Source organism: Neophocaena asiaeorientalis, unplaced genomic scaffold (assembly GCF_003031525.2).
Source record: "Neophocaena asiaeorientalis asiaeorientalis breed wild unplaced genomic scaffold, Neophocaena_asiaeorientalis_V1.1 scaffold490, whole genome shotgun sequence".
In the NCBI taxonomy this organism is placed as follows: domain Eukaryota; kingdom Metazoa; phylum Chordata; class Mammalia; order Artiodactyla; family Phocoenidae; genus Neophocaena; species Neophocaena asiaeorientalis.
The window spans coordinates 3,480,626-3,503,945 of NW_020175079.1; the positions used below are offsets into that span (position 1 = coordinate 3,480,626).

Here is a 23,320-nt window from a genome sequence, read left to right on the forward strand (position 1 = left end):
GTAAGTCAAAGAGGTTAACTGCAATCCCCAGGGTGACTACCAAAAAATAACTTAAAAATGTACAGAAATGAAAATGAGAAAGGAATCAAATTGGTACACCACAAAAAGAAAACAATAAAACACAAAAGGCGGCAGTAATGGAAAAATTAAGGAACAAAAAGATGTAAAATATATAGAAAGTATAATTAAATGACAGAAGCGTTTGCTTATCAGTAATTATTATAAGTGAAAATGGGTTAAACTCTCCAATTAAAAGGCAGAGACAAGTAGAATGGATCAAAACAAAGAAGGAAGGGAACCAACTCCACTTTGTCTACAAGAGACTCACATTAGCTACAAAGATAAAAACAGGTTGAAAGTCAAAGGATAGAAAAAGATATTCCAGGGAATTCACTGGTGGTCCAGTGGTTAGGACTCTGTGCTTCCACTGTAGGGGGCCTGGGTTTGATCCCTGGTTGGAGAACTAAGATCCTGCAAGCCATGTGGCACAGCCAAAAAAAAAAAACATAAAAAAAAGAAAGAAAAAGATATGCCATGCAAATAATAACCAAAAGAGAGCAAGGGTAGCTATACTAACATCAGACAAAATAGACTTTAAGCCAAGAATTGTTACAAGAGACAAAGGATATTATATATTGATAAAAGTATTAACCCACCAAGAAGACTTAATGATTATAAACATATATGGACCTAACAGAGCCCAAAACATATGAAGTAAAAATTGACAAACTGAAGGGAGAAAAGATAATTCTACAACAGTTGGAAACTTCAATACCCCACTTTCAATAATGGATAGAACAACTGGATAGAAGATCAATAAGGAAATAGAGGACTGGCACAACACCATAGTCCATCAGACCTAACAGATATATACAGAACATTCCACCCAAAAACAGGAGACTACACATTTTTCTCAAGTGCACATGGAATATTCTCCAGGACAGACCATACATTAGGTTACAAAACAAGATTAAAATCAACCAAAGTATCTTCTCTGATGACTGTGGAATTCAATAGCTTCTAATGGAATAAAATACGTAAGAAAAAATTTAACCAAGGTAAAACATTTGGACACTGAAAACTCAAAATATTGCTGAAAGGAACTAAAGACCACATAAATAAATGGAAAGACAGCCCGTGTTTATGGACTGAAAGACTTTATACTGTTAGGATGACAATACTATCCAAAGTGATCTACAAACTCAATACAGTCCCTATCAAAAGCCCAACAATGTGTTTTGCAGAAATGGAAAGACTGCTTCTCAAATTCATATGGAATTGCAAGGAACCCAAAATAACCAAAACAACACTGAAAAAGAACAAAGTAGGAGGACCCCTGATGTCAAAACTTAACTACAAATCTACAGTGTGGTACTCACCTAAGGAGAGACATACAGATCAGTGGAACAGAATCCAGAAATAAACCCACACATCTGTGGACAATGGACTTTTGACAAGGGTGCTATCCATTCAGTCGAGAAAGAATCGTCTTTTCAACAAATGGTGCTGGGACAAATGGATCTACACATGCCAAAGAATAAAACTGGACCCTGACCTCACACCATACACAAACATTAACTCAAAATGAAGCAAAGACCTAAATATAAGAACTAAAACTATAATATTCTTAGAAGAAAACATAGAAATAACTCTTCATAACCTCGGATTTGGCAATGGATTCATATATATGACCCCTACAGCATGAGCAACAAAAGAAAATATGGACAAACTGATCTTCATGGAAATTAATAACTTTAGTGCATCAAAAAACATGACCAAGGAAGTGAAAAGGAAGTCTATATGGGAGGAAATATTTGCAAGTTATATATCTGGTAAGAGATAAACAAAAAGTACCTACTGCATGGCACAGAGAACTATATTCAATATCTTGTAATAACTATAAGTGGAAAAGAATCTGAAAAAGAATATATATACACATACGCGTTTATATATATAAATATATGTGTGTGCATATATAACTGAATCACTTTCCTGTACACCTGAAACTAACACAGAATTGTAAATAAACTATACTTCAATAAAAATTTTAAAAATTAAAAAAATAAACAAAAATTTAAAAACCCTCAAGGAGACATCACTTCACACACACTAGAACGGCTACAATTAAGAAAAAAAAAAAGTGTTGACAAAGATGTGGAGAAATTGGAAGCCTTGTACATTGCTGGTAGGAATGCAAAAGGGTGCAGCCTTGGGGCTTCCCTGGTGGCGCAGTGGTTGAGAGTCCGCCTGCCAATGTAGGGGACACGGGTTCGTGCCCCGGTCTGGGAGGATCCCACATGCCACGGAGTGGCTGGGCCCGTGAGCCATGGCCACTGAGCCTGCGCATCCGGAGCCTGTGCTCCGCAACGGGAGAGGCCACAACGGTGAGAGGGCCGCGTATGGCAAAAAGGTGCAGCCACTGGGGAAAACAGCTTGGTGGTTCCTCAAAAAGTTAAACATAGAATTACCACAAGATCCAGCAATCCACTCCTAGGTATATACCCAAAAGAACTGAAAAGTTACTCAAACAAACACCTGTACATGAATATCACTGCAGCACTATTCACAATAGCCAAAAGGTAGAAAAAACCAGAATTCTCATCAACAGATAAATGGATCCACAATTCCATTCAATGGAATATTATTCAGCCATAAAAAGGAATGGAGTACTGACACATGCTACAACATGGATGAAACTCTTTTATGCTAAGTGAAAGAAGTCAGACAAAAAAGGTCACATATTAATGATTCCACTTGTATAAAACATCCAGAATAAATAAATCCATAGAGACAGAAAGCAAAGTGGAGGTTGTCAGGGCCGAGGGAAAGGGAGTGAAGAGTGACTGCTTAATGGGTAAGGGTTTTTTTTGAGGTGATGAAAAGGTATTGGAACTTGATACAGGCAGTGGTTACACAAAATTGGGAATGTACTAAATACCACTAGATTGTATGTATTTTAAAATGGCTAATTTTATGCTTTGCAAATTTTAACTCAAATTTTTTTTAAGTTTTTTAAAATGGTAGGAGCCAACTGGAGGGAAGATAAACAAATGAAAGCAAAGAGACTGGCTAGAAAAAGAGCAGAAAAATGAAACAGCAGCTGAAAGGCACAGAACAAAGGAAAGGCTTGTTTCTTATTTGCTTTCTGTGTTTGTTTAAACACAGGTGATTCCAGAGCACGTTTATGTATTTCTGGGGACCACCTAGGAGAGAGAGAGAGATTAACAGTGCAGGGGAGAGACATACAATATATGAAGGAACAAAGGGAACAAAGTCCTTGATCCCAGAGCATGCACAGAGTGGGCTTGACAGGAACTAGATACTTGGTCTCTGTGGCAGAAAAGATGGCAGGATTTGTAGACAGCGCAGGGAGGCTCTAAGAGAATTCTCTGTCGGCTTCCTATGAGAGCTGGAGGAAGGGGCGGGGGGAAAAGAGCACTGAACAGTGGTCTCGGAGAGTGAGAGGATGCTGGAGACTGGGGGCAGTTCTGGCTGCACACCTGAGCCCGTGGTCACCAATCTGTGGCCAAAGAGAAGGCAGACAGGTCCCAACCTGGCTTGGGGCTTAGCCAACTGGGTTGGAAGAGGGAGTGGATGGCAAGCGAATTGAAGATGTTTTTAAGAGAACGAGTATAAAATTCAAACTGGGTAAAGACAGAAGTGAAGTAAGCAGTTAGCACTACCCTGTGAAAAAAACGTGGGGTCCAAAGAACTTTAAAGTAAGAGCACCAGAGAGGGCTCAGAGTTCAGGTCATAGGGACATGAAATGTCAGAGGTGAGCACAGAAGTGGGAGGCCAAGGTCACTGAAGAAAATGGTTCCTGGGGGTGTGAAGGCCAGGAAAGGGACAGGATAAATCATCTATGTGGATGGCTCAGCCACAAAGAGGAATGACAGGAGCAAGGGTGGCAAGAAAGACAGGGAGTCAGAATGTCAAGTTGTTCCCAAATGATGCAAGCGACCAGGTGGCCCAAAGACAACCGTAGTGATATAGCCTGATGTAACACGAGCTTCAAAGGAACTGGGGTATCTGAAGAAAGAGAAATTTTTAGAATGTGAGGGATGAAAGAGAGGAATCTGGGATGACTTGCAGCCTTCAAGTTTGGGTGATTAATGGAGTCATTAAATAAAAGAGGTTGGGAGGAATATGTGGTTTGGGGGTAAAAAGACATGAGCTCAGCCCGGGACATATTCAACTTCTCCAGACCCATTCCCTAACCTGCAAACTGGGGCAGAAACCTACTGGATTCCAGCAATGCAACAATTAAAGAACATATTTAGGAAAGCATCCAGCACAACATAGCTTATCCTAAGATCCCACTCTCTCTAGAACATCCCCACATGAGTTTCAGCTCTTCCTTCTAACCAGAGGCCAAGGAAAGAGCTTCCCAGGACAGAGGAAAGGTTCAGCACCTCCAAATGCAGGAGGAAAACAGGGAGACATGGACACGTGGGCTCCGTACCTCAGCGTCTCTCTGATGGAATCCCTCTTGGGCGTGAGACCCTGGCTCCATTGCCTCTGAGCCGTGCTGATTAGACTCGCATTTGCCCTTCTTGCAGTTGCCACCACAGGGTTTTCTCTCTCCTTTACAGAGCGCCTGTAGCCGGGAGATGAACCTAGCCTTCCACGCTGTGAAGTCGGCCTCAATGCTGCCGTGTTTGCTTTTAACCACGTTGCAGTCACCGTCCCCTCGGGACATCACACGATGGGCGCCGAGCATCCAGAGCCACTTGTCCACGTTCTTCCCCACCTGCAGGAGAAAGAGACAGGTGAGCTACAACAGTCCTCCAGATCAGAGGCTGGCAGCCTGCTCTGCGACAGCCTGGGGTTCCACTGGGGCCCTGTTCCCGGCCGCTGCTAGGAAGAAGGAACTGCCCAGTCAAAAGGGCTTCAGGCCCTCCAGCCATTGATACATTCAGGTAAGATTCTGCAGAAGATTTTTTTTTTTTTTTAAATATAGGGACCGACAAATTATTTTGTTAAACTAAGGGTTAGTACCTGATGAAGAATTTGAAAACTAGTCTTCTAAATCATGGTCAGAATGAAATCACTCAGTAGCAAAATCAGTTTCTTCTAAAATAAAGCCTCTGGGGCCAAAGACCATTAAACAACAAAGTACAAACGGAGCCCATTTGGCAAGACTCATGATTTCATAAGCCAGAGATGCATTATTACAGTATGAAGCACTTAAGCTGAGGCATAGGAGTTATCAAGAAGTACAATTAAGAGTTCAAAAACTTAACAGGCTTCCTAAATGGCAAGGCAGTAAACAAAATATTTACATATCTGAATTTTACCTTGTGTCTACTTCCTTTGAAAATATGGGGGGGGGCAGGCACAGAGAATACACATCTTGATAGAACAGCTGGATGAAAACAACTTTTACAGAAAGATCTCCACCTTCATCTTTCCTCACATTCTACCAAAAATAGGTGAGCTGAGCTGGGCTCACATCTGGGGAGAGGTACACATAAAAAAACTCTGATCACTTTTCAGAACCACTAAGAAACTGAGAGCCTCCACATTCTTCTTTTCTTTTCTTTTCTTTTTTTTTCCGGCGGCGGGCCTCTCCCGTTGCGGAGCACAGGCTCCAGACGCGCAGGCTCAGCGGCCATGGTTCACGGGCCCAGCCGCTCCGCGGCATGTGGGATCCTCCCGGACCAGGGCACGAACCCATGTCCCCTGCATCGGCAGGCGGACTCTCAACCACTGCGCCACCAGGGAAGCCCACACATTTTTCTTTTTTAAAGTATAGAGAATGCAAAGGAAAAGGAGCCAAGTTAATTTCACTCAGAAAAAAGGATCCAGGAGAACAAAAGAAACAATTAATATTTTATTACATAAAGAGCAGTGAATGTTTTTCTTCTATTTCATTACTTTACAAAGTAATGATTAGGGACTTCCCTGGTGGTGCAGTGGTTAAGGCTTCATGCTCTCAATGTAGGGGGTCCGGGTTCGAACCCTGGTCTGGGGATGAGATCCCACATGCATGCCGCAACTAAGGAGCCCGCCTGCCACAACTAAGACCCGGCACAAACAACTAATAAATAAATAAAATAAAAAGAAAAGTAATGATTAAAAGACAACAAGTTAACTTTGTGAAGAATTAGTTTGGGCAGTAAAGGTCATTCCACAACAGAACAGGTAGTTGAGAAAGTCCAAAGAATCAGGGACCTTCCATCTACAAGGTCCTGCCTGGGGACAGGAGGCTAGACTCTGGCCATGAATACAAGCCGCTAAGATGCTAGACAACAGGAAGCATTTTCATTCATTTTATTCAATAAAAATTTACTGAGAGCCTCCTATACAGTAGCAATTCCCAGCGATAAAAAGAATAACACAAAAAGTTTATTAGTAAGTACCAGAGAGTACAGATTGTCTCACATACACCCACATATATGTACCTGTGTAGGTGATTTCTTTTTTTTCACTTAAGAGAACGTATCCCTACAATTCAACACGTACCTACCTTGTACCTACCTTGTTGAAGTGGTTCACGTACGCAGAATTTCCCAGGCCAAACACTGCGTATCTCACACCCTTGAGGTACGTTTTGCCAAATCGAAAGTCATTGGCTGCTTCCTCTAGCCACCTGCAGAACCACTCTGCGCTCTCAGTCGGCCGACCATCAGTGTAGGTAGCAACCAGGAAGGCAGAGACATTTTTACTGGTAACCTAACCAACAAAGTCATTATTTCAGAAGAGTAGCCAAGATATAAAGTTATCTCAATGAAGAAAATCCTTTTTGAAATGCTGACATTCATATCACACTAACCTCTAAAGACAAAGAGTGCTTTTAGAAATGTTACTTATTTTCAAAAGAGAAAGCAAACAGGGCCAGGATCCTGCACAGGGGAGAGAGCCCACCACACCTCCTGGTGCCCTTCACCATGTACTTCGTCCCATTTCCCAGACTATAAATTCCTATCAGCTCCTGCTTGTCATATTGGAAACAAAAGCCAAATCAGTCAGGAAGAAATACAGAAAGATCTCTAAAAAATGCCCTGAAAAATCAAAGCCATAAAACGTTAAATGTAAAGTGACTTAACACTTGGCACCATCATCTCCACGGGAAACAAAACACATCTTCAGTCCTGTGAGCCACAGTATTTCATCTGCTCGAGTGCATCTTCACAGTTCCAAGTCAGGAGGTAAGTTATAAGTAATCCCTTACGAATAATTAAGTATTCAAGCTTGCTAATAATTTTTTTTTTTTTTTGCTAATAATTTTTAACAAATAATTTAGAGCAGATTCAAGCTCATTCATTTGTACTCCAACGTTTTCTTGGGGGAGAAAGAAATGCACATTTACAGCTAGAGGTTTATCCACTAAGAAGGGACTGGCAAATTACAGCCCGCAGGCCCAGTCCCACTCACTGCCTGTTTTTGTAAATAAAATTTTATTGGAACACAGCCACACTCACTCATTTACATACCGTCTCTGGCTGTTTTGTGCCTCAAAGGCAGAACTCAGTAGCTGTGTGGCCCACAAAGCTGAAGATATTTACCATCTGGCCCTTTATAGAAAAGGCTTGTCAATGCCTGTTCCACCTGCTTCTCCAACTTTAGCTGCTTCAGAATCACCTGGGGCACTTGTTAAAACACAGCCCCACATCCAGACTTTGATTCCGCAGGGCTGGGCTAGGACCTGAGAATCTGCATTTCTAACGAGTTCCCAGGAAATGCTGATACGGTCGGTTCAAGGACCAAGCTTGGAGAACCGCTGCTGTCAGGCAACTTCCCTACCTGGGCATGGCTAGAGGAGGGGGCGGGGCATTCCTCAGGTGATGAAATGAAGCTCTCACAGATATGACGTTACACCTGGAGGTCACACAGCCAGTTAAAGAGATTTCTCTAACTCCAAAACCCATACTGCTTCTGACACCCAAGTGGCTCCTGACCTTTCAGCAGGCTTACACGTGGTTCACATGACCGGCACACGGCCATCAGTGACAACCCTCTTTGATTACGACAGTCAAAGCAGGAGGGAACTTCCAACCACCCAAGCTTTCAGTCTAACACCCCAGAGGGGCTGGCCCCGCATCACTCACGCCCGAGTCAGCACGCCAGCACACACTCAGCACCCCTGACTGACGCTGAACGCTCTACCAACTGGAACCCTTTAGCGTGAAAATTAAATTTATTCTGAAGAGTCTGTTTATCCCAGAACACAGGAGGTCAATTAAACTTGAAAGTTGTGATTGAAGGAAAAATAAGACAATTACCAACCTCTTCCACTAGATGGTCATCTGGGTCATATTCCTTCAGATTAATAACTGCCACAGGGAGATCAAGGGAGCTAACTGCTTCGGCAAGAACTGTCGCAAATCCCTGATAGGAGGGAAAAAATCAAATAAAGTCTTCAATAAGCTAAATAAATGAAAAATACAGTCTTCATTTATTCCTGTTGGCAAGGTAATGAGGCATTTAGCATGAAAAGATTTTCCGGTGACTGACATGTATCACCATAAACACAAATTCTATTCTCATTTCTACCATTTTCTCAAGCATCTTTACAGAGATCATCACTCAGCTGTGTTGTTCTCACTCTACAAGTACATATGTGGGATTATATGTACTTATTGTATGTACTGGTAGACATTTCAGCTGTTTTGCCCCACTAGAATAAACATATAGACGGAGAAGAAATACCATAGTGGGAAGAGAGTGGGAAATATGAGAACTGTGAGCACGTTTCTGGAAGATAGAAAGCAGAAAGCAGCAGGCTGACAGACAGAAGAAAGCCTCGGGGGACACAGAAAACCAGAGGGGCTCTGGGATCAGTCAGTCACTGGGGCAAAAATGGGAGGGAGGGCTTCCCTGGTAGCACAGTGGTTGAGAGTCCGCCTGCCGATGCAGGGAACGCGGGTTCGTGCCCCAGTCCAGGAAGATCCCACATGCCGCGGAGCGGCTGGGCCCGTGAGCCATGGCCGCTGAGCCTGCGCGTCCGGAGCCTGGGCTCCGCAGCAGGAGAGGCCACGGCAGTGAGAAGCCCAAAAAAAAAAAAAACAAAAGCCCGGTCCGGGAGGATCCCACATGCCGCGGAGCGGCTGGGCCCGTGAGCCATGGCCGCTGAGCCTGCGCGTCCGGAGCCTGGGCTCCGCAGCAGGAGAGGCCACGGCAGTGAGAAGCCCAAAAAAAAAAAAAACAAAAGCCCGGTCCGGGAGGATCCCACATGCCGCGGAGCGGCTGGGCCCGTGAGCCATGGCCGCTGAGCCTGCGCGTCCGGAGCCTGGGCTCCGCAGCAGGAGAGGCCACGGCAGTGAGAAGCCCAAAAAAAAAAAAAGAAAAAAAATGGGAGGGAGCAGTGGGCCAGAGAAGACCCTGTGGAATACAGAGAATACAGAGAATCCGTATTACATGGTACCAGCGCACACAGAGCCTCCGCGACACTCACCTTTTACCCCCAGGCAGACCCCTGTCAGTCTCTTCTCCAAACAAAATGAACCAAATGGTTGGGGAAAGCTACAACTTCTAGCCAGATGTTGGTACCCCAGGAAATGCTCTTCCTCTTTCTGGCTTGGTAGCCTAACACTTGTCTCGCCACCTGCCAGGACTAATGCTAAGCCTGCCCTCGCCATTTACGGGACATCCACCAGGCCAGTCTCAGCTCTGGGCGATATTATCCAACAGGGAACAAGGCACACATGTTCCCTGCCCTTAAGAAGCATCAAGGAACATCCTCAAGGAGATGTTCTAATGGACAGAGAGAGAACAAACACACAAATGAGAAAATACACAGTATATCAGATGGTGGCCAGTGCTGTGGAGGAAAAGAGGATAAGGCGTAAGAATACAGTATTGGAGGCATGGGGAGAGTTGTTATTTTACATAAGGAGGGTCAGGACAGGTGTATATAATAAAAAATAAATATTTGGTCTTTGCCTCCAGGGAGCTCCTAGAGCTCCTAAAATCCTTGGAACTTGCTGTCTTTGGTATGTTAATGAGATAACACATTGGGGTTGCAGTGGGGGACTAGGTGGCTTCAGGATGGGGGCTGGTCAGCGGAAAACCAACCCTGGGATTAAAGGCTTAGAACTTTCAACATCTTCTCTCCCTGTGGGGAGGGGAGGGGAGGGGTGGCAGGAGATGAAGTTCAATCAGATATGGTCGATGATTTAATCAGTCATGCTTACGTATGAAATCTCCATAAAAAACCCTAAATGACAGGGGTTGGGGGACACATTGATATGCCGAGGAGGTGGCATGTCAAAATAGGACACAGAAGCTCTGTGCCGCCCCTCCCCACAAGACCTGCCCCATCATCTCTCCCATTTGTCTCTTTCTGAGTTATATTCATTGTTATAAACCAGTAGACTAATCAAAGCAATTCCCTGCATTCTGTGAGTCATTCTAGGGAATTAGCAAACCTAAGAAAGAGACTGTGAGAACGCCTGAATTTATAGCTGGCCAGTCAGGAGTACACATGCCCCTGGGACTTGTGACTGGTGTCTGATGTGGGGACAATCTGACAATAACTCGGTTAGACAGTACCAGAATCGGAAAACAGGTGTGGGAAAACAACTATTTGGTGTCAGAAAACACTGCCACAGGCCTCAAAAATAAAGACTTGAGCAAAACCTGAAGGAAATGAGAGAGCAAGCCAGAGGCTATCCCCAGAAGAGGGACGTGTAAGTGAGAAGGCCCAAATGCGTGAGCACACTCGGCAAGGAGATTAATAAGACTGGAGGGGGGAGACCAAGGACAAGAGGTAAAGGAGATGGTGGAGACGCAGAAGTGAGGGCCTCTCGGCCACCATGGGGGCTTTGGCATTTGCTTTAAGTGAATGAGGGAGTCACTGCGTGGTCTTAAGCCAAAATGATTAACACCATTTCGCCTAAGTTCTCACAGTCCCTGTGGTTGCTGGGATGGGCTGAATGAAGGAGGCTGAGGATGAAATGACCATATTAACCCAGACAAAATATGAGGGAGGCTGGCTTAGGCCAGGGCAGCAGCAGTGAAGGCGGTAAGAAGGGACTGGAATCTGGATGTATTCTGAAAGTAGAACACACAGTACGTGCTGACAGACTGGGTGTGGGTAGTAAGAAAAAGAGAGAAGTCAAAGGTTTTTTTGAACTGGGCAACTGGAAGGATGAAGTTGCCATTTATCGGAATGGGAAAAATTAGAGGCGGAACAGATCTGGGCACAAAATTGGGGGTTTAGCTGTGAGCACACTAATTCTGAGTCGCCTACTACACATCCATCCACGTGAAGATCTAAGACAGGCAGCTGGGGATCAGGGTCTGGGGTTGAGAGGAAAAGTTCAGATTAGAAACATAAATTTAGAGGCCACCGTCTACTACAGGGATCAGCACACTGAGGCCTGCAGGCCAAATCCGGCCCTCTGTCTTTGTAAGTAAAGGTTACTGGAATACAGTCATGCTCATTTATTTACACAGTGTCCATGGCTGCTTTCACACGACATCAGCAGAGCTGAACAGCTGCAACAAAGGCCATACGCCTTGTGAAACCTGAAAACCTAAAAAACATATGTAAAATAAACTATCTAGCCCTTTACAGAAAACCTGTCAAATTCCAATAAATAGAACTGAAAGCTCTAGATAACAAGATCCCTTAGAGAATGAAGTGAGTGCAGATAAAGACATAGTCTCAAGAACTGTGCCCTGGGATGCTCCTATCTTTGGAGGGCAAGAAGTTGAGGAGAAATCTGCAAATGATAGTGAGGCAGACTAGCCTCAGCAGAGGAGGAGAACCTAGAGAAGAGTGTCCCAAAAGTTCAATGGAGAAAGTATGTCAACAAGGAAGGAGCTGTCGTGCAGCTAAGGGGTCAAGTAAGATGAAGACTGAGAATTAATTAGCGACATGAAAGTCACTGGGAGCAGGCTGGGGCACACAAGCCTAACTGGAGTGGGTCAAGAAAGACAGGAGTAGAGAAATTAGAGACAGCAAGCACAGACAACACTTTCAAGGAGTAATACTATTAAAAAAAAAAATTGAGGTGGTAGTTAGAGGGAGATGTGAGGTAGTTAGGTCACCTGGCATACACTGACCCACCTTGCACACAGCATACAGTGAGAACTTACAACTAGAGAAAACAAGTCTATTTACACAGTTAACAGAGAAAATCCACGCCAGCTACCCCATCATTCCATCCTAAATATGAACAGAAAACCACGGATCACCAAGACCATGATGAGAGTAAGTGACAGGAAAGAGAAATAGCAGCAGCAGAAACATGCAGGAAGCAGATAAATCAGGGAAACGAAAAAGGAACTCACTGAAATATATTCTTAGATTATGAAAAAGATGCAATAGAAATGGAACAGAATGGCATTTTTGCAATTAAAAACATTATAGCTGAACTAAAACATTCAAAAAAAAGGTTTGGAATTGAAATCCAAGAACCCAGAACAGAAAGAAAGTTACTTTTGTATGAGAGAGGATTTGAGACACAGGAGACCATCCAAAAGGTCCAACATCCAACTAACCGAGTAGAACAGAGAAAACAGAAGGGAAAGAAGTTTACCCAAGAAATATTAGCAGAATTAATGCACACGAATTTTCAAAACAAAACAGCCCAAGTACACAATACAATGGCTGAAAAAGACCCAACCTAGACACCATCTCACAAAAGCTCCAAACATCTAGGACAAAGGGATGATTCTAAAAGCTTCCAGGGGGCTTCCCTGGTGGCGCAGTGGCTAAGCATCCATCTGCCAATGCAAGGGACATGGGTTCGAGCCCTGGTCCGCGAAGATCCCACATGCTGTGGAACAACTAAGCCCGTGAGCCACAACTACTGAGCCTGCGCTCTAGAGCCCACGAGTCACAACTACTGAACCCGTACACCACAACTACTGAAGCCCGCACACCTAGAGCCCATGCTCTGCAATGAGAAGCCACCGCAATGAGAAGCCCACGCACCACAACAAAGAGTAGCCCCCTCTCGCCGCAACTAGAGAAACCCCGCATGCAGTAACGAAGACCCAATGCAGCCAAAGTAAATAAAATAAAAAATAAATAAATTTATTTTAAAAAGACAAGGATGTGATGCCCTCAAAGTTGTAAGAAAAAAATTTTGCCCGAGTCTTCTATACGAAGCCAAATACGAATCAATCAAATGTGAAAGCCAAATAGAGAAATTCAGATGGCACAGCTTTAAGAAGGGGGGGCCATTTAATTCATATCAACAATGATGCGGGCAACAATATTAAGCCGCTGAGATGTGAGGAACTGACTAATACAAGGAGTCAATAACTTTTATCTAACTTGATAAATCTAGAAACATGGCAGAAGGAGGTTCAAGAAATAACCCTCAGAGGAATTAAAAACAGAAATATCAATAGTTAAAATAGATTCTCTGAAGAGTACTTTACATTATGAACCCTCTGTACACCTGGATTTGTTACCATCTGCAAGTATTAATTTGATCTTAAAAAAATGTAAAAGCGGGCATAAAAGAGAGGCTAGGAATGAGATCTTCTATGAGTAACATAAAAGGACTTTGTTTCCACAGCTCAGATGCCTTTCTAACGTTTCTTCCAGTTTCCTGCCTCTGCTGCTTAAGGCTGAACTTAATTATAAGTGACCTTCAATTATGACACACACAACAAAATACTGAAAAAACCTTTTAAAAAGTAGTATTCTACAAAACATCCACGAGAGGGCAGGAGAACCCTCTTTAATACTCTACCAAAATAACAACAAGGAATTCTGTTTTTAATTCATTTTCATGTTAGTCTTAGAATCTTTTCCTAGAAAGCAATAAATAGCTGTGACCTTTATAATAAAGAAGCAGGCAGCATCTAGATACAATTAAAGCATCTTTCAGCTATATATCTGCAGCCGGTATCTACACAGTATTCAATGTATATCATTAACACTTTTAACACTATGAGAAATCAAAATACATCTCATTAAATAGATGTGTGAAGTTGTGAACGTCAGGGCCCATACTGGACATACTGCTGCCATTTTTCACTATCCCCTACTTCTATACCCAGTAATGGACTTGGAAATCCAAGTCTCCATTCTGCTGAGCAAGAAGCAAGCTTCAGAACAAAGACCCCGCATGACAGTGACCACCAGACACCCCCAATCAGCTGAAATGGAGATGAAACTCACCCACCACCCCAGAAAGGAAAAATGTATGCTGTGAAAAGGAAAAACAAAGATGAAAAAAGATTAGAAGACCAATTCAGTTCACTGCTAAAGAACACTTTTCAGAAATTTTCTTAAAAGATCAGGAGACCCAATGAAAAGTGTCATTATAAGTTCTTACCTTTGCTTTGCCAGTCTGAGAACCATAGAAAATCTTCACTCCAGACACAAAGACTTCCTTCTTTTGAAGAGAGATATAGCCATTTGTCGTCAAATCCCGAGATGCTTTCGGAACGGTTTTCTCCTGTGAGTTTTTGTTCTTGAAATAAACACAAAATCCATCAAGTTTGAGTATTTTCCCAACTTCATTAGGAATGAAAATTATCAATCGCTCAGATACTGACCCATTTTATTATTCTCTTAATTTTTCAATTGTACTCCTCAAATATTAACCCCTTGGTATAATTAGGTCCTTTAAGACTATAATGATTCCCATTCCTTCCAGGATAAAACTACACGTACTTTCACCCATAATGTGTTGTAGTGGAATAATAGTAGAAACTTATTTTCTGATTCTTAATTACTGGAAGGAAAAGAGAACACTACTACCCCTTAAGGGTGCTAAGCAGATTTGGGTTTTTTGCCAAAGTTTAATTTTTCATTACAAAACCTTCCTGTATCTTAACAATGACACTTCCACAGCCCATCAAAGAAAAGGTAAATAACTTAGTCTATAAAAACTGACAAGAAAAATTTTTTGGCATTGAAAAACTATTTCTAAAGACCAAACATAAAAGTGATCGAAAGTTCCTTTTAGAATTTCTATATTTTTCTGGAAGCCTTAGAAAATCTGCACTCTGCATTCTCTATAAAATTTGATGCCAAATACTCCCCTAGAAAAAGTAACTCCACTTGGGTTTCCCTGGTGGCACAGTGGTAAAGAATCCACCTGCTAATGCAAGGGACACGGGTTCAAGCCCTGGCCCGGGAAGATCCCACAGGCTACGGAGCAACTAAGCTCGTGTGCCACAACTACTGAGCCTGCATGCCACAACTACTGAAGCCTGCGTGCCTAGAGCCCATGCTCCGTAACGTGAGAAGCTACCACAATGAGAAGCCCGCGCACCACAACAAAGAGTAGCCCCCACTCACCGCAACTAGAGAAAGCCCACACGCAACGAAGACTCAACACAGCCAAAAATAAATAAATATATATATATATTTTTAAAAAAAGTAACTCCACTTACCTGCTTTCTGATGACAATCTGGAAACAAATCCAAAGGCTAAAGCCAAAGGCAAAGCCCAAATATATGTAAAACCTGTTTATCCATAATGATATTAAAGATGAGAAGTCCCACATATCCAAAGAAGGATCTAAATTTAAAATGACACATATAAGTAATTTTATTTGAAGTTACATATACAATGATATCCATTCTTATTTTAGAAAAAAAAAGAAAAAGAAAAACCAACCTTCATATTCAACAACCCCACTAAGAAATCTATAAAAAGCAACTCTAATAAAAACAAGACACTGTGATATGTAATATAATTGTCATGATAATGCTAATTCAAAACAAGAATATAAAATTTTATCTTCATTTGAATATAGCGTTTGGAAAAGAAGGGAACATAAAGTCAAAACACTTTATGTGGAATTATGAGTTAATTTTGCTTTGTTACGCTGCTCCATAAGAAAAATAATACTAAACGTATTCCTCTTTTTTTTAATTTTATTTTTAGAGACCCACATCTACTTGCAAAGGGTTCTCAAATAATTGACCTCAAGTCCCAGTTTTTTTTAAGGGAGATATGGATGGACCTGGACTCAAATGCTGAACCTGGAGGTAATTTCAAAAGGCGAGGTCTAAGATTTGAGGTTTACAGGTGCTACTCCTGGAAAGGACCAAAAGTCCTCAACACACGTGGCTAAGGGGGAGAAAGTTTTCTCTGTCTTTTGCTGGAGGTTAGAAGCATAGTTCTAAACTCATCTCCTAGCCTCAAAAGGCAAAAGCCAGGTCACGAGCAGGGATCAGTCCTCCCTTACCCCCAGCGGCACCGGTCCCGGGCTGACAAGGGCAACATACTCTGAAGGAAGGAAGGGGCCCGAGGGTCTCAGAAAAACGGTTTCCTCCCTTCCCACCCCACGAACCTTACCCGCCTGTGGACCTTACCCATTCTCCTCAGGGCCCGAGCCCTGCGGCCCGACAAGACACCAGGACTGCGGACCTAAGAAACTTATTGTCCGGCATGGATACTGGGAGACCACCAGAAATACCTCGTAGCATTAGCTGGGCGCCCACAGTCGGAGGACCTGGGGGCAGCCATGCCACTCGCAGACCTGTCCGGATTGGCTCAGAGGAGGAAGGGGGCGGGCCCAGAGAAAAGCACCGCCCAGAGCTCCCGGCGAGGAAGCGGGAGTGCTGCCCGCGGCTCAGGAATCCGCGCTTGAGAGTTAGGGGCGAATCTGGAGAGAAGCAGGCAAAAAAAGAAGGGGGTGGGGGAGGGAAAGTCGGCGTTAAGAAACTAAGGGCATCGCCAACCGAATGCAATCTGTGAGCCTGTTTGAATCTCATTTGAAACACAAAGACTGTAAAAAGGCATTATTTAGGGGAAATTTGATTATGGACTAGCAATGAGACGCTATTAAGGAATTATGGTTAATCTCGTTGGGTGTATTTGTTAGGAGTTTAGACTGAAGTATTTAAAGCTAAAACTTTATGATAATTTGCTTTAAAATACTCCAACAAAAAAAAAGAGGGAAAATGAAACAAGAACGGCAAAATGTTGATAATTGTTGAAGCGGGGTGATGGGTACATGGCAGTTCATTACACTTTTTTCTCTACGTTTTTTGTGTTAAAACTTCTATAACGAAAGGGTAATGTAGGCGTGGCCCGAAACTCCGCGGAACTGTTAGGTGCCCGGCACTGAGTTTCCACCCGGTCACCAAACATTAGCTCCACCAACCAATCAGAGCTCTTTCGTTCATTCTGGAAAGAAAATTACGTCAAGGAAGAGACCCTCTCTTTCCGGGCGTGGAGCAGTGTCGTAAAAGCCACAATGCGCAGGCGTTCTAGCTCCCTCCTCCTTGCCCGGTTTTCTTAACACCTGACGCCTGCGCAGTAAGTTGCGTGGGTGTATCGTTTCGGCCGAGTTAGTAACGGCGCTGCGCAGTCTGCGGGCGTTACTGTGCCGGGTGGTTACATCGAGGCTCAGTTGGCCCTCAGGCCGGCAGCGCAGGTTTGCCTTGGTTCGCCGGACCCAAGGTCTGTGAGCGGCCACGATGTCGATCTTCACCCCCACCAACCAGATCCGCCTGACCAATGTGGCCGTAGTACGAATGAAGCGAGCCGGGAAGCGCTTCGAAATCGCCTGCTACAAAAACAAAGTCGTGGGCTGGCGGAGCGGCGTGTGAGTGACACTCTCCCTCTGGGCCCTGGTCGGAGCTGGTAGCCTCGAAGGCGGCCTCCTTTGGTCGTCTAACGAATGGGCCCAGCTAGTGTCTCGCCAGGGAAGGAAATGGGAAACTTATTCCTGCTGCCCGGGCTTAGAGTCTAAACCAGACGTTCCCTTTTTTTTTGTTTGGTCGGTTTGGTTTGGGGCTTGGTTTTACTTTGCTTCCCGGGTGTCATAAAAGCCACAGCCAAGAAACCCCCATAACTGTGGTCCTTTCGTCAGAATAATGACAAAGGCAAAGGGCCTAGTCTTCGGGTGCTTCTATAGTTCGTGCGTTGTCACAGATCTCAGCCCAGTAGTTGCACCGAAGTGCGTATACGGTCTTCACTGCTGCCATCTAGGGGCTGGAATTCCTTGGCAGCAGCCGGACCCCACCCTTCAGTGATGGCACACATACTCCCGCGACGTTTTTCACCTCTGAGTAACTGCGAATACAAATGGAGTTCTGGGTTACGAAATGGTCCCCTGGAACCGAGGGTCATTTAGGAGTATTTGTTGTTTCTTACTATTCATATCGACGCCTTCTTGTATTTAAATGTGAATGAACTTCGAAGTTTCAAGCATACTCACTTAGGACTTTCTCTCCTGTCCTCCCAAGGGAAAAAGACCTTGATGAAGTTCTGCAGACCCACTCAGTGTTTGTAAATGTCTCTAAAGGTCAGGTTGCAAAGAAGGAAGATCTCATCAGTGCGTTTGGAACAGATGACCAGACTGAAATCTGTAAGCAGGTGGGTTCTAACAGTTGCAGCATGATTGACCCTAATATCCAGTAGTATTAGATATTAGATTACAGTTACGTTAAACTTTACTATTTTTTTGGAGTCATCAGTTACTGTGCAATAATTCGATCTGTGCAGCATCACTTTTAATAATTCAGGACTTGGATGTTTTTTGCCAAAGCCTCCAGAAATCAGATTTCCTACTAAGCTGCATTATTTTGTTCATTTATATATTTTTAGTGTAATATACCTGAAAATAGAATTTCTTTTCAAGTATTTCATCATTTACACCCTCTGCTAAGATTACCTTTACCCCATCCCCCATCTAAATAAGTAAGATTTTGGAACAAGATAATCCCTTTAGGCAAAGCTCAAGTTATTACCAAGTATCGGTAGCTGAAGAGGATGAAATTTAATTTTCTCCCCAGTTATTAATTCCTGTGGTTAGTTAACAAGTAGTGTGGAATAAAGATGTTACTTTTCTTAAACTTGTTGGGTTTTTTAAGATTTTAACTAAAGGAGAGGTTCAAGTGTCAGATAAAGAACGGCACACACAGCTGGAGCAGATGTTTAGGGACATTGCAACTATTGTGGCCGACAAATGTGTGAACCCTGAAACAAAGAGACCGTACACCGTTATCCTTATCGAGAGAGCCATGAAGGACATCCACTATTCGGTCAAACCCAACAAGAGTACAAAACAGCAGGTGAGTTGTTTTTTAATGTCAAAAAGTGTCCATGAAAATCAATGTTCTCTGAGGAAAACATTAAAATAGTTGGTCTGTAATAACAAAATGGCACTACTTGGAAGCAAGTGGGAGGAGGTTTTGGGTACAGGGGAGGGGAACGATGGAGGTTTTAGAGAGGAGTGATGGAATTTGTTTTAACTAAACACAAATATACTAGGACTCTCATCTTCCTATCCAAGTCAGACCTTTAAAGATAAAACTTGCATTCTTCCAACAAGGACCTACGGTATAGCACAGGGAGCTTGGCTCAATATTCTGTAATAAGCTAAATGGGAAAAGAATTTGAAAAAGAATGGATACTTGTATGGGTATAACTGAATCCCTTTGCTGTACACCTGTAACTAACACATCATTATTAATCAATTATACTCCAATATAAAATAAAAAATGTTTTTACAAAGATAAAACTTGGATTTTTAAAGCATCATTTTAACCCCAGTTAGATTTTTCTTTAATGTTTGTATAATACATACACTATAAAAGTCACCCATTTAAAGCCTACAGTTCAGTCGTATACTCTAAAAGTTTTTGCACCCTTCCCTGCTACCTAATTTGAGAACATTTCATCACCCCAAAATGAAACCCTGTACCTGTTGTCAGTCACTTCTCATTCCCCTGTCTCGTAAGGAGGGAATAAGGCAACTGCAAATTTTATTTCTGTTTTTATTGACTTGTCTATTCTGCACATTTCATATAAATGGAGTCATACAGTATGTGGCCCTTTCAAGGTTAATCCATGTTGTAGCATCTATCAGTACTTTTTTCCTTCTTAGGACTGAATGATAGTTCATTGTATGGAAATACCACCTTTTGTTCATTCATCAGTTGGTGGACATTTGGGTTGTTCCCACTTTTTAGCTATCATGAATAATGCTGCTATGAAATTGATTACAAATTTTTGTGTGGACGTATGTTTCCATTTCTCTGTACCCAGGAACAGAATTGCTAGCTCATATGGTGACTGTATTAACCTTTTGAGGAATTGCTCAGCCAGTTTCCGAAACAGCTGAGCCATTTTACATTTCCACAATCAGTGTACAAGGGTTCCAGTTTCTCCACATCCTCAGTGATGTTTGTTATTGTCCAGCTTCTTGATTATAGCCATCCTGGGGGTATTGTTCTGGTTTTGATTTGCATTTCTCTAATGGCTGATAATTTGCGCATATTTTCATGGGCGTATTGACCCTTTGTCGGTCTTCTTTGGAGAAATCACTCTTCGGATCCTTTGACCATTTCATTATTGAGTTGTAAGAGTTCTTTATATATTTTGGATACTAGTACCGTATCAAATGCACGATTTGCCAGTATTTTGTCATATTCTGTGGGTTGTCTTTTCACTTTCTTGATAGTTTTTTGAAGAACAAAAGGTTTTAATCTTGAAGCCCAATTTATCTATTTTTTTCCTGTGGTTGCTAATGTTCTTCATGTCATCTAAGAAACCATTGCCCAGTCCAGCTAGGTGGAAACTGCTTTGTTTTGAATACCTTCTGCAGTAATGCAGCAGAAGAAGCAAAGAAATTACAGACATTTTTAATTTTGTCTTGATAGGCTTTGGAAGTGATAAAGCAGTTAAAGGAGAAAATGAAGATAGAACGTGCTCACATGAGACTTCGGTTCATTCTTCCAGTGAATGAAGGGAAGAAGCTGAAAGAAAAACTCAAGCCACTCATCAAGGTTATAGAAAGTGAAGACTATGGTCAACAGTTAGATATTGTAAGATTAACATACTCTTGTTTCTTTGCTTCCACGTTACCAAAATACTTCTCTAGTCATAAATCTGTCACATTTAGAAGGTGTGAACAGTAAGACATTTCAGTAATGTCTTAACTAGAATTAGGTAAGACAGTCAAGGTCTCCGTAGAACCAAATTGTCATTAAGAACACTTACAATTTTTGTTTGCTTTTTTAGTTAAATTATTCGTGATAAAATGATTTTGGTCAATGCTCATTTTCGATGAGAATATATTTTACAGTGAGTCTTCTATTAATGAGGAAATTGGAAATAGGACTAAAAGTTTGTCAGTCTCATTTACCGCAGAACATTTTAAAGAAGCAGCAAAAACATCATGTCTTTGGGTCCTCACCCTGCAGCTTCAGACATCGTGTAAATTCAGCTGTCTGCAAACCCACATCTTAGAGCTTTATAGCTTCTTGACAAATAAATGAGCTCTAGAGGACTGTTGTCCTTTCCACTGTAGATGTAAAACAACACATCTGACACTCTCTGAAGTTCTAAAATCTTTGCAAAACCTTGCACATGGTTTCTAAATAGGCCTTCCACCTCTTTTTTTTTTTTTCTTCAAATGTGGATACAAAGAGATGATTTCATTGAACTGTAAATTTTAACGCTAAGTTTTAGTATGAAAAGGACCATAGCCTTCTAATCCAACCACTTCGTTTTACAGCTGAGGAATCTGGAAAAGTCCTCAGTAGGGAGAATAATGCCTTGTCACAGGGGCCTGCGTGCATACTTAAGGGCAGAGGCTGGACCAGAACCCAGCCCACCGTCCTGTGCGTTGTCTTATCTGTGGTTGTAGAGAGACCTGGAAAGTATGGTGTGTTTGTCTCATACGAAGTGAAAGCTATGTCCATTCTATGGTACTGCTCTTCCTCATGTGGTCAACAGCTGTGTTCAATGTTTCAGGTGTGTCTCATCGACCCCGGCTGCTTCCGAGAAATCGATGAGCTCGTAAAAAAGGAGACAAAAGGCAAAGGCTCTTTGGAAGTACTCAGTTTGAAAGACGTGGAAGAAGGAGATGAGAAATTGGAGTGACAGTCATCAGTCTCTTCAGCTGTCAAACACTAAAGCGTTTTCGTTTCCCACAGCCCTGTTTTCTTTCTGTGACCTGCCAAATACTTGCTCAGATGAGTTGACACTTTCCATCTTTGTGGCAAACATGTACACAAAAAGACTTTCCTACGTAAGTATTATAATGTGGGATTCATTTAGTTTTAATTATCAAATAGGGTTTTAGGCAAAAGTGAAATACAGAGTCCAGAGTAGCATTTTGTTACTGCCTCACGCCTTTGAGCTTTCCAGGGTGTAAGTTATTTGACACAACTCTTGTGGATAAAAAATAAGTTTTGTACATTACAAGAAAATAACTTTGGGAGGATATATCTGTATGACAGAAAGGGAGGATTTGCCAAAAAAAAAAATGTGTAATGTCTTATTTCTACTTAATGAAATGTGTGTATAGGGGTAACTGTCTCGTGACCTAATACAAAGCTTGGATGATGACTTCTTGATTTTCTGAAAAATAGATAGATGATGACTGTGCAGGACTTCAATAATATTCATCAAACATGCTGCCATAGCCTAGATTATTCTTGGTAAAAAATATAGCCATTTATTGCTAATTCTTAAAGTTTATAATATATATTACTAGAGTTGAAAATATATGCAATTAATAAAACCACTGTTTATTTTTGTTAAACTATGGCTTGTATTTCTAGACAGCTTCCTACCTTTTTCTTTTCTCTGCCTCTTGTCTGGTAGGATGGGAGAGTTCTTAGCAGGATTAAACAAGTCAGGAGGAGGAGTGCTTAGAACAGGGCCTGTTCTGTTAAATACCTGATAAACCTTAGAGATATTATTTGGGATGTAATTGAACTTGAGTGTTTCAGTATTTGAACACTTAAATAGACAATGTGCAAGTTTTTTTAAATCCACTTGTCCTCAAAAGAGATAGTCTAGAATACAAAGTAGGGTTTCACTCAAAATAAACATACAGATGTATTTTTATTTATTTTTTTTTGCGATACGCGGGCCTCCCACTGCTGCGGCCTCTCCCGTTGCAGAGCACAGGCTCCGGACGCGCAGGCTCAGCGGCCATGGCTCATGGGCCCAGCCGCTCCACGGCACATGGGATCCTCCCAGACCGGGGCACGAACCCGTGTCCCCTGCATCGGCAGGTGGACTCTCAACCACCGCGCCACCAGGGAAGGCCCCATAAAGATGTATTTTATGCACAGAAGTTTTTAAGTGAAAAAGAGTTCTTGACTTGAACAGATCCTGATTGGTTGATTGAAGTCAAACATTTTTCTCATAGTGTTGGAAGAAATATTCTTAAGACACACTTTCTTTAATGGTGAAATTAAACTACTGTTCAGATACAGTCTTCAAGATGACCCCCTCACTGATTCCATTTTACTTAAATAGTTTGATGTTTTACAAAAATGATCTAAACTTGAAGTCCCAGGAAATTATTTTAACCAATGAAGTTTACACTTTATTTCTAGCTTAAACAGTTAAAGCAACGTTTCAGGTCGAAAGTCATAATTACTGAAAATGTTCAAGAGCTGCATCTTGAACAGAAAAAAGATAGATGT

The 23,320-nt window shown here is 42.2% G+C and overlaps 2 protein-coding genes across 3 annotated transcripts in view; one reads left to right on the forward strand and one right to left on the reverse strand.

Annotated features, from left to right (window-relative positions):
- LOC112412445 (S-adenosyl-L-methionine-dependent tRNA 4-demethylwyosine synthase) overlaps nt 1–16,403 on the reverse strand; it is a 154,176-nt gene extending 137,773 nt beyond the window's left edge. Inside the window, exons 1-6 of one of the 2 annotated variants that reach the window (XM_024764137.1) lie at nt 16,238–16,403; nt 15,310–15,437; nt 14,244–14,381; nt 8,230–8,331; nt 6,481–6,675; nt 4,463–4,750 (exon numbers count right to left, since the gene is read on the reverse strand). In XM_024764137.1, the coding sequence (XP_024619905.1) occupies nt 4,463–4,750; nt 6,481–6,675; nt 8,230–8,331; nt 14,244–14,381; nt 15,310–15,437; nt 16,238–16,241 (855 nt within the window). In that variant the 5' untranslated portion in view covers nt 16,242–16,403. The remainder of the gene's footprint in view (nt 1–4,462; nt 4,751–6,480; nt 6,676–8,229; nt 8,332–14,243; nt 14,382–15,309; nt 15,438–16,237) is intronic. The other variant, XM_024764138.1, reaches the window with a different exon arrangement.
- Nucleotides 16,404–17,113: 710 nt separating this feature from the next.
- Nucleotides 17,114–22,425, forward strand: SBDS (SBDS ribosome maturation factor). The gene is made up of 5 exons (XM_024764134.1): nt 17,114–17,475; nt 18,119–18,248; nt 18,746–18,946; nt 20,537–20,701; nt 21,633–22,425. The coding sequence occupies exons 1-5, from the start codon at nt 17,348–17,350 to the stop codon at nt 21,759–21,761; spliced, it is 753 nt and encodes a 250-aa protein (XP_024619902.1). The 5' UTR covers nt 17,114–17,347; the 3' UTR covers nt 21,762–22,425.
- Nucleotides 22,426–23,320: the final 895 nt, after the last annotated feature.

Excerpts from the sequence above, each read along its gene's own strand:
- SBDS (XM_024764134.1), top strand. The coding sequence starts at position 17,348 with ATGTCGATCTTCACCCCCACCAACCAGATCCGCCTGACCAATGTGGCC. Across the intron at positions 17,476-18,118 it reads GTGGGCTGGCGGAGCGGCGT|GGAAAAAGACCTTGATGAAG; the intron begins GTGAGTGACACT and ends TGTCCTCCCAAG. Across the intron at positions 18,947-20,536 it reads ACAAGAGTACAAAACAGCAG|GCTTTGGAAGTGATAAAGCA; the intron begins GTGAGTTGTTTT and ends TTGTCTTGATAG.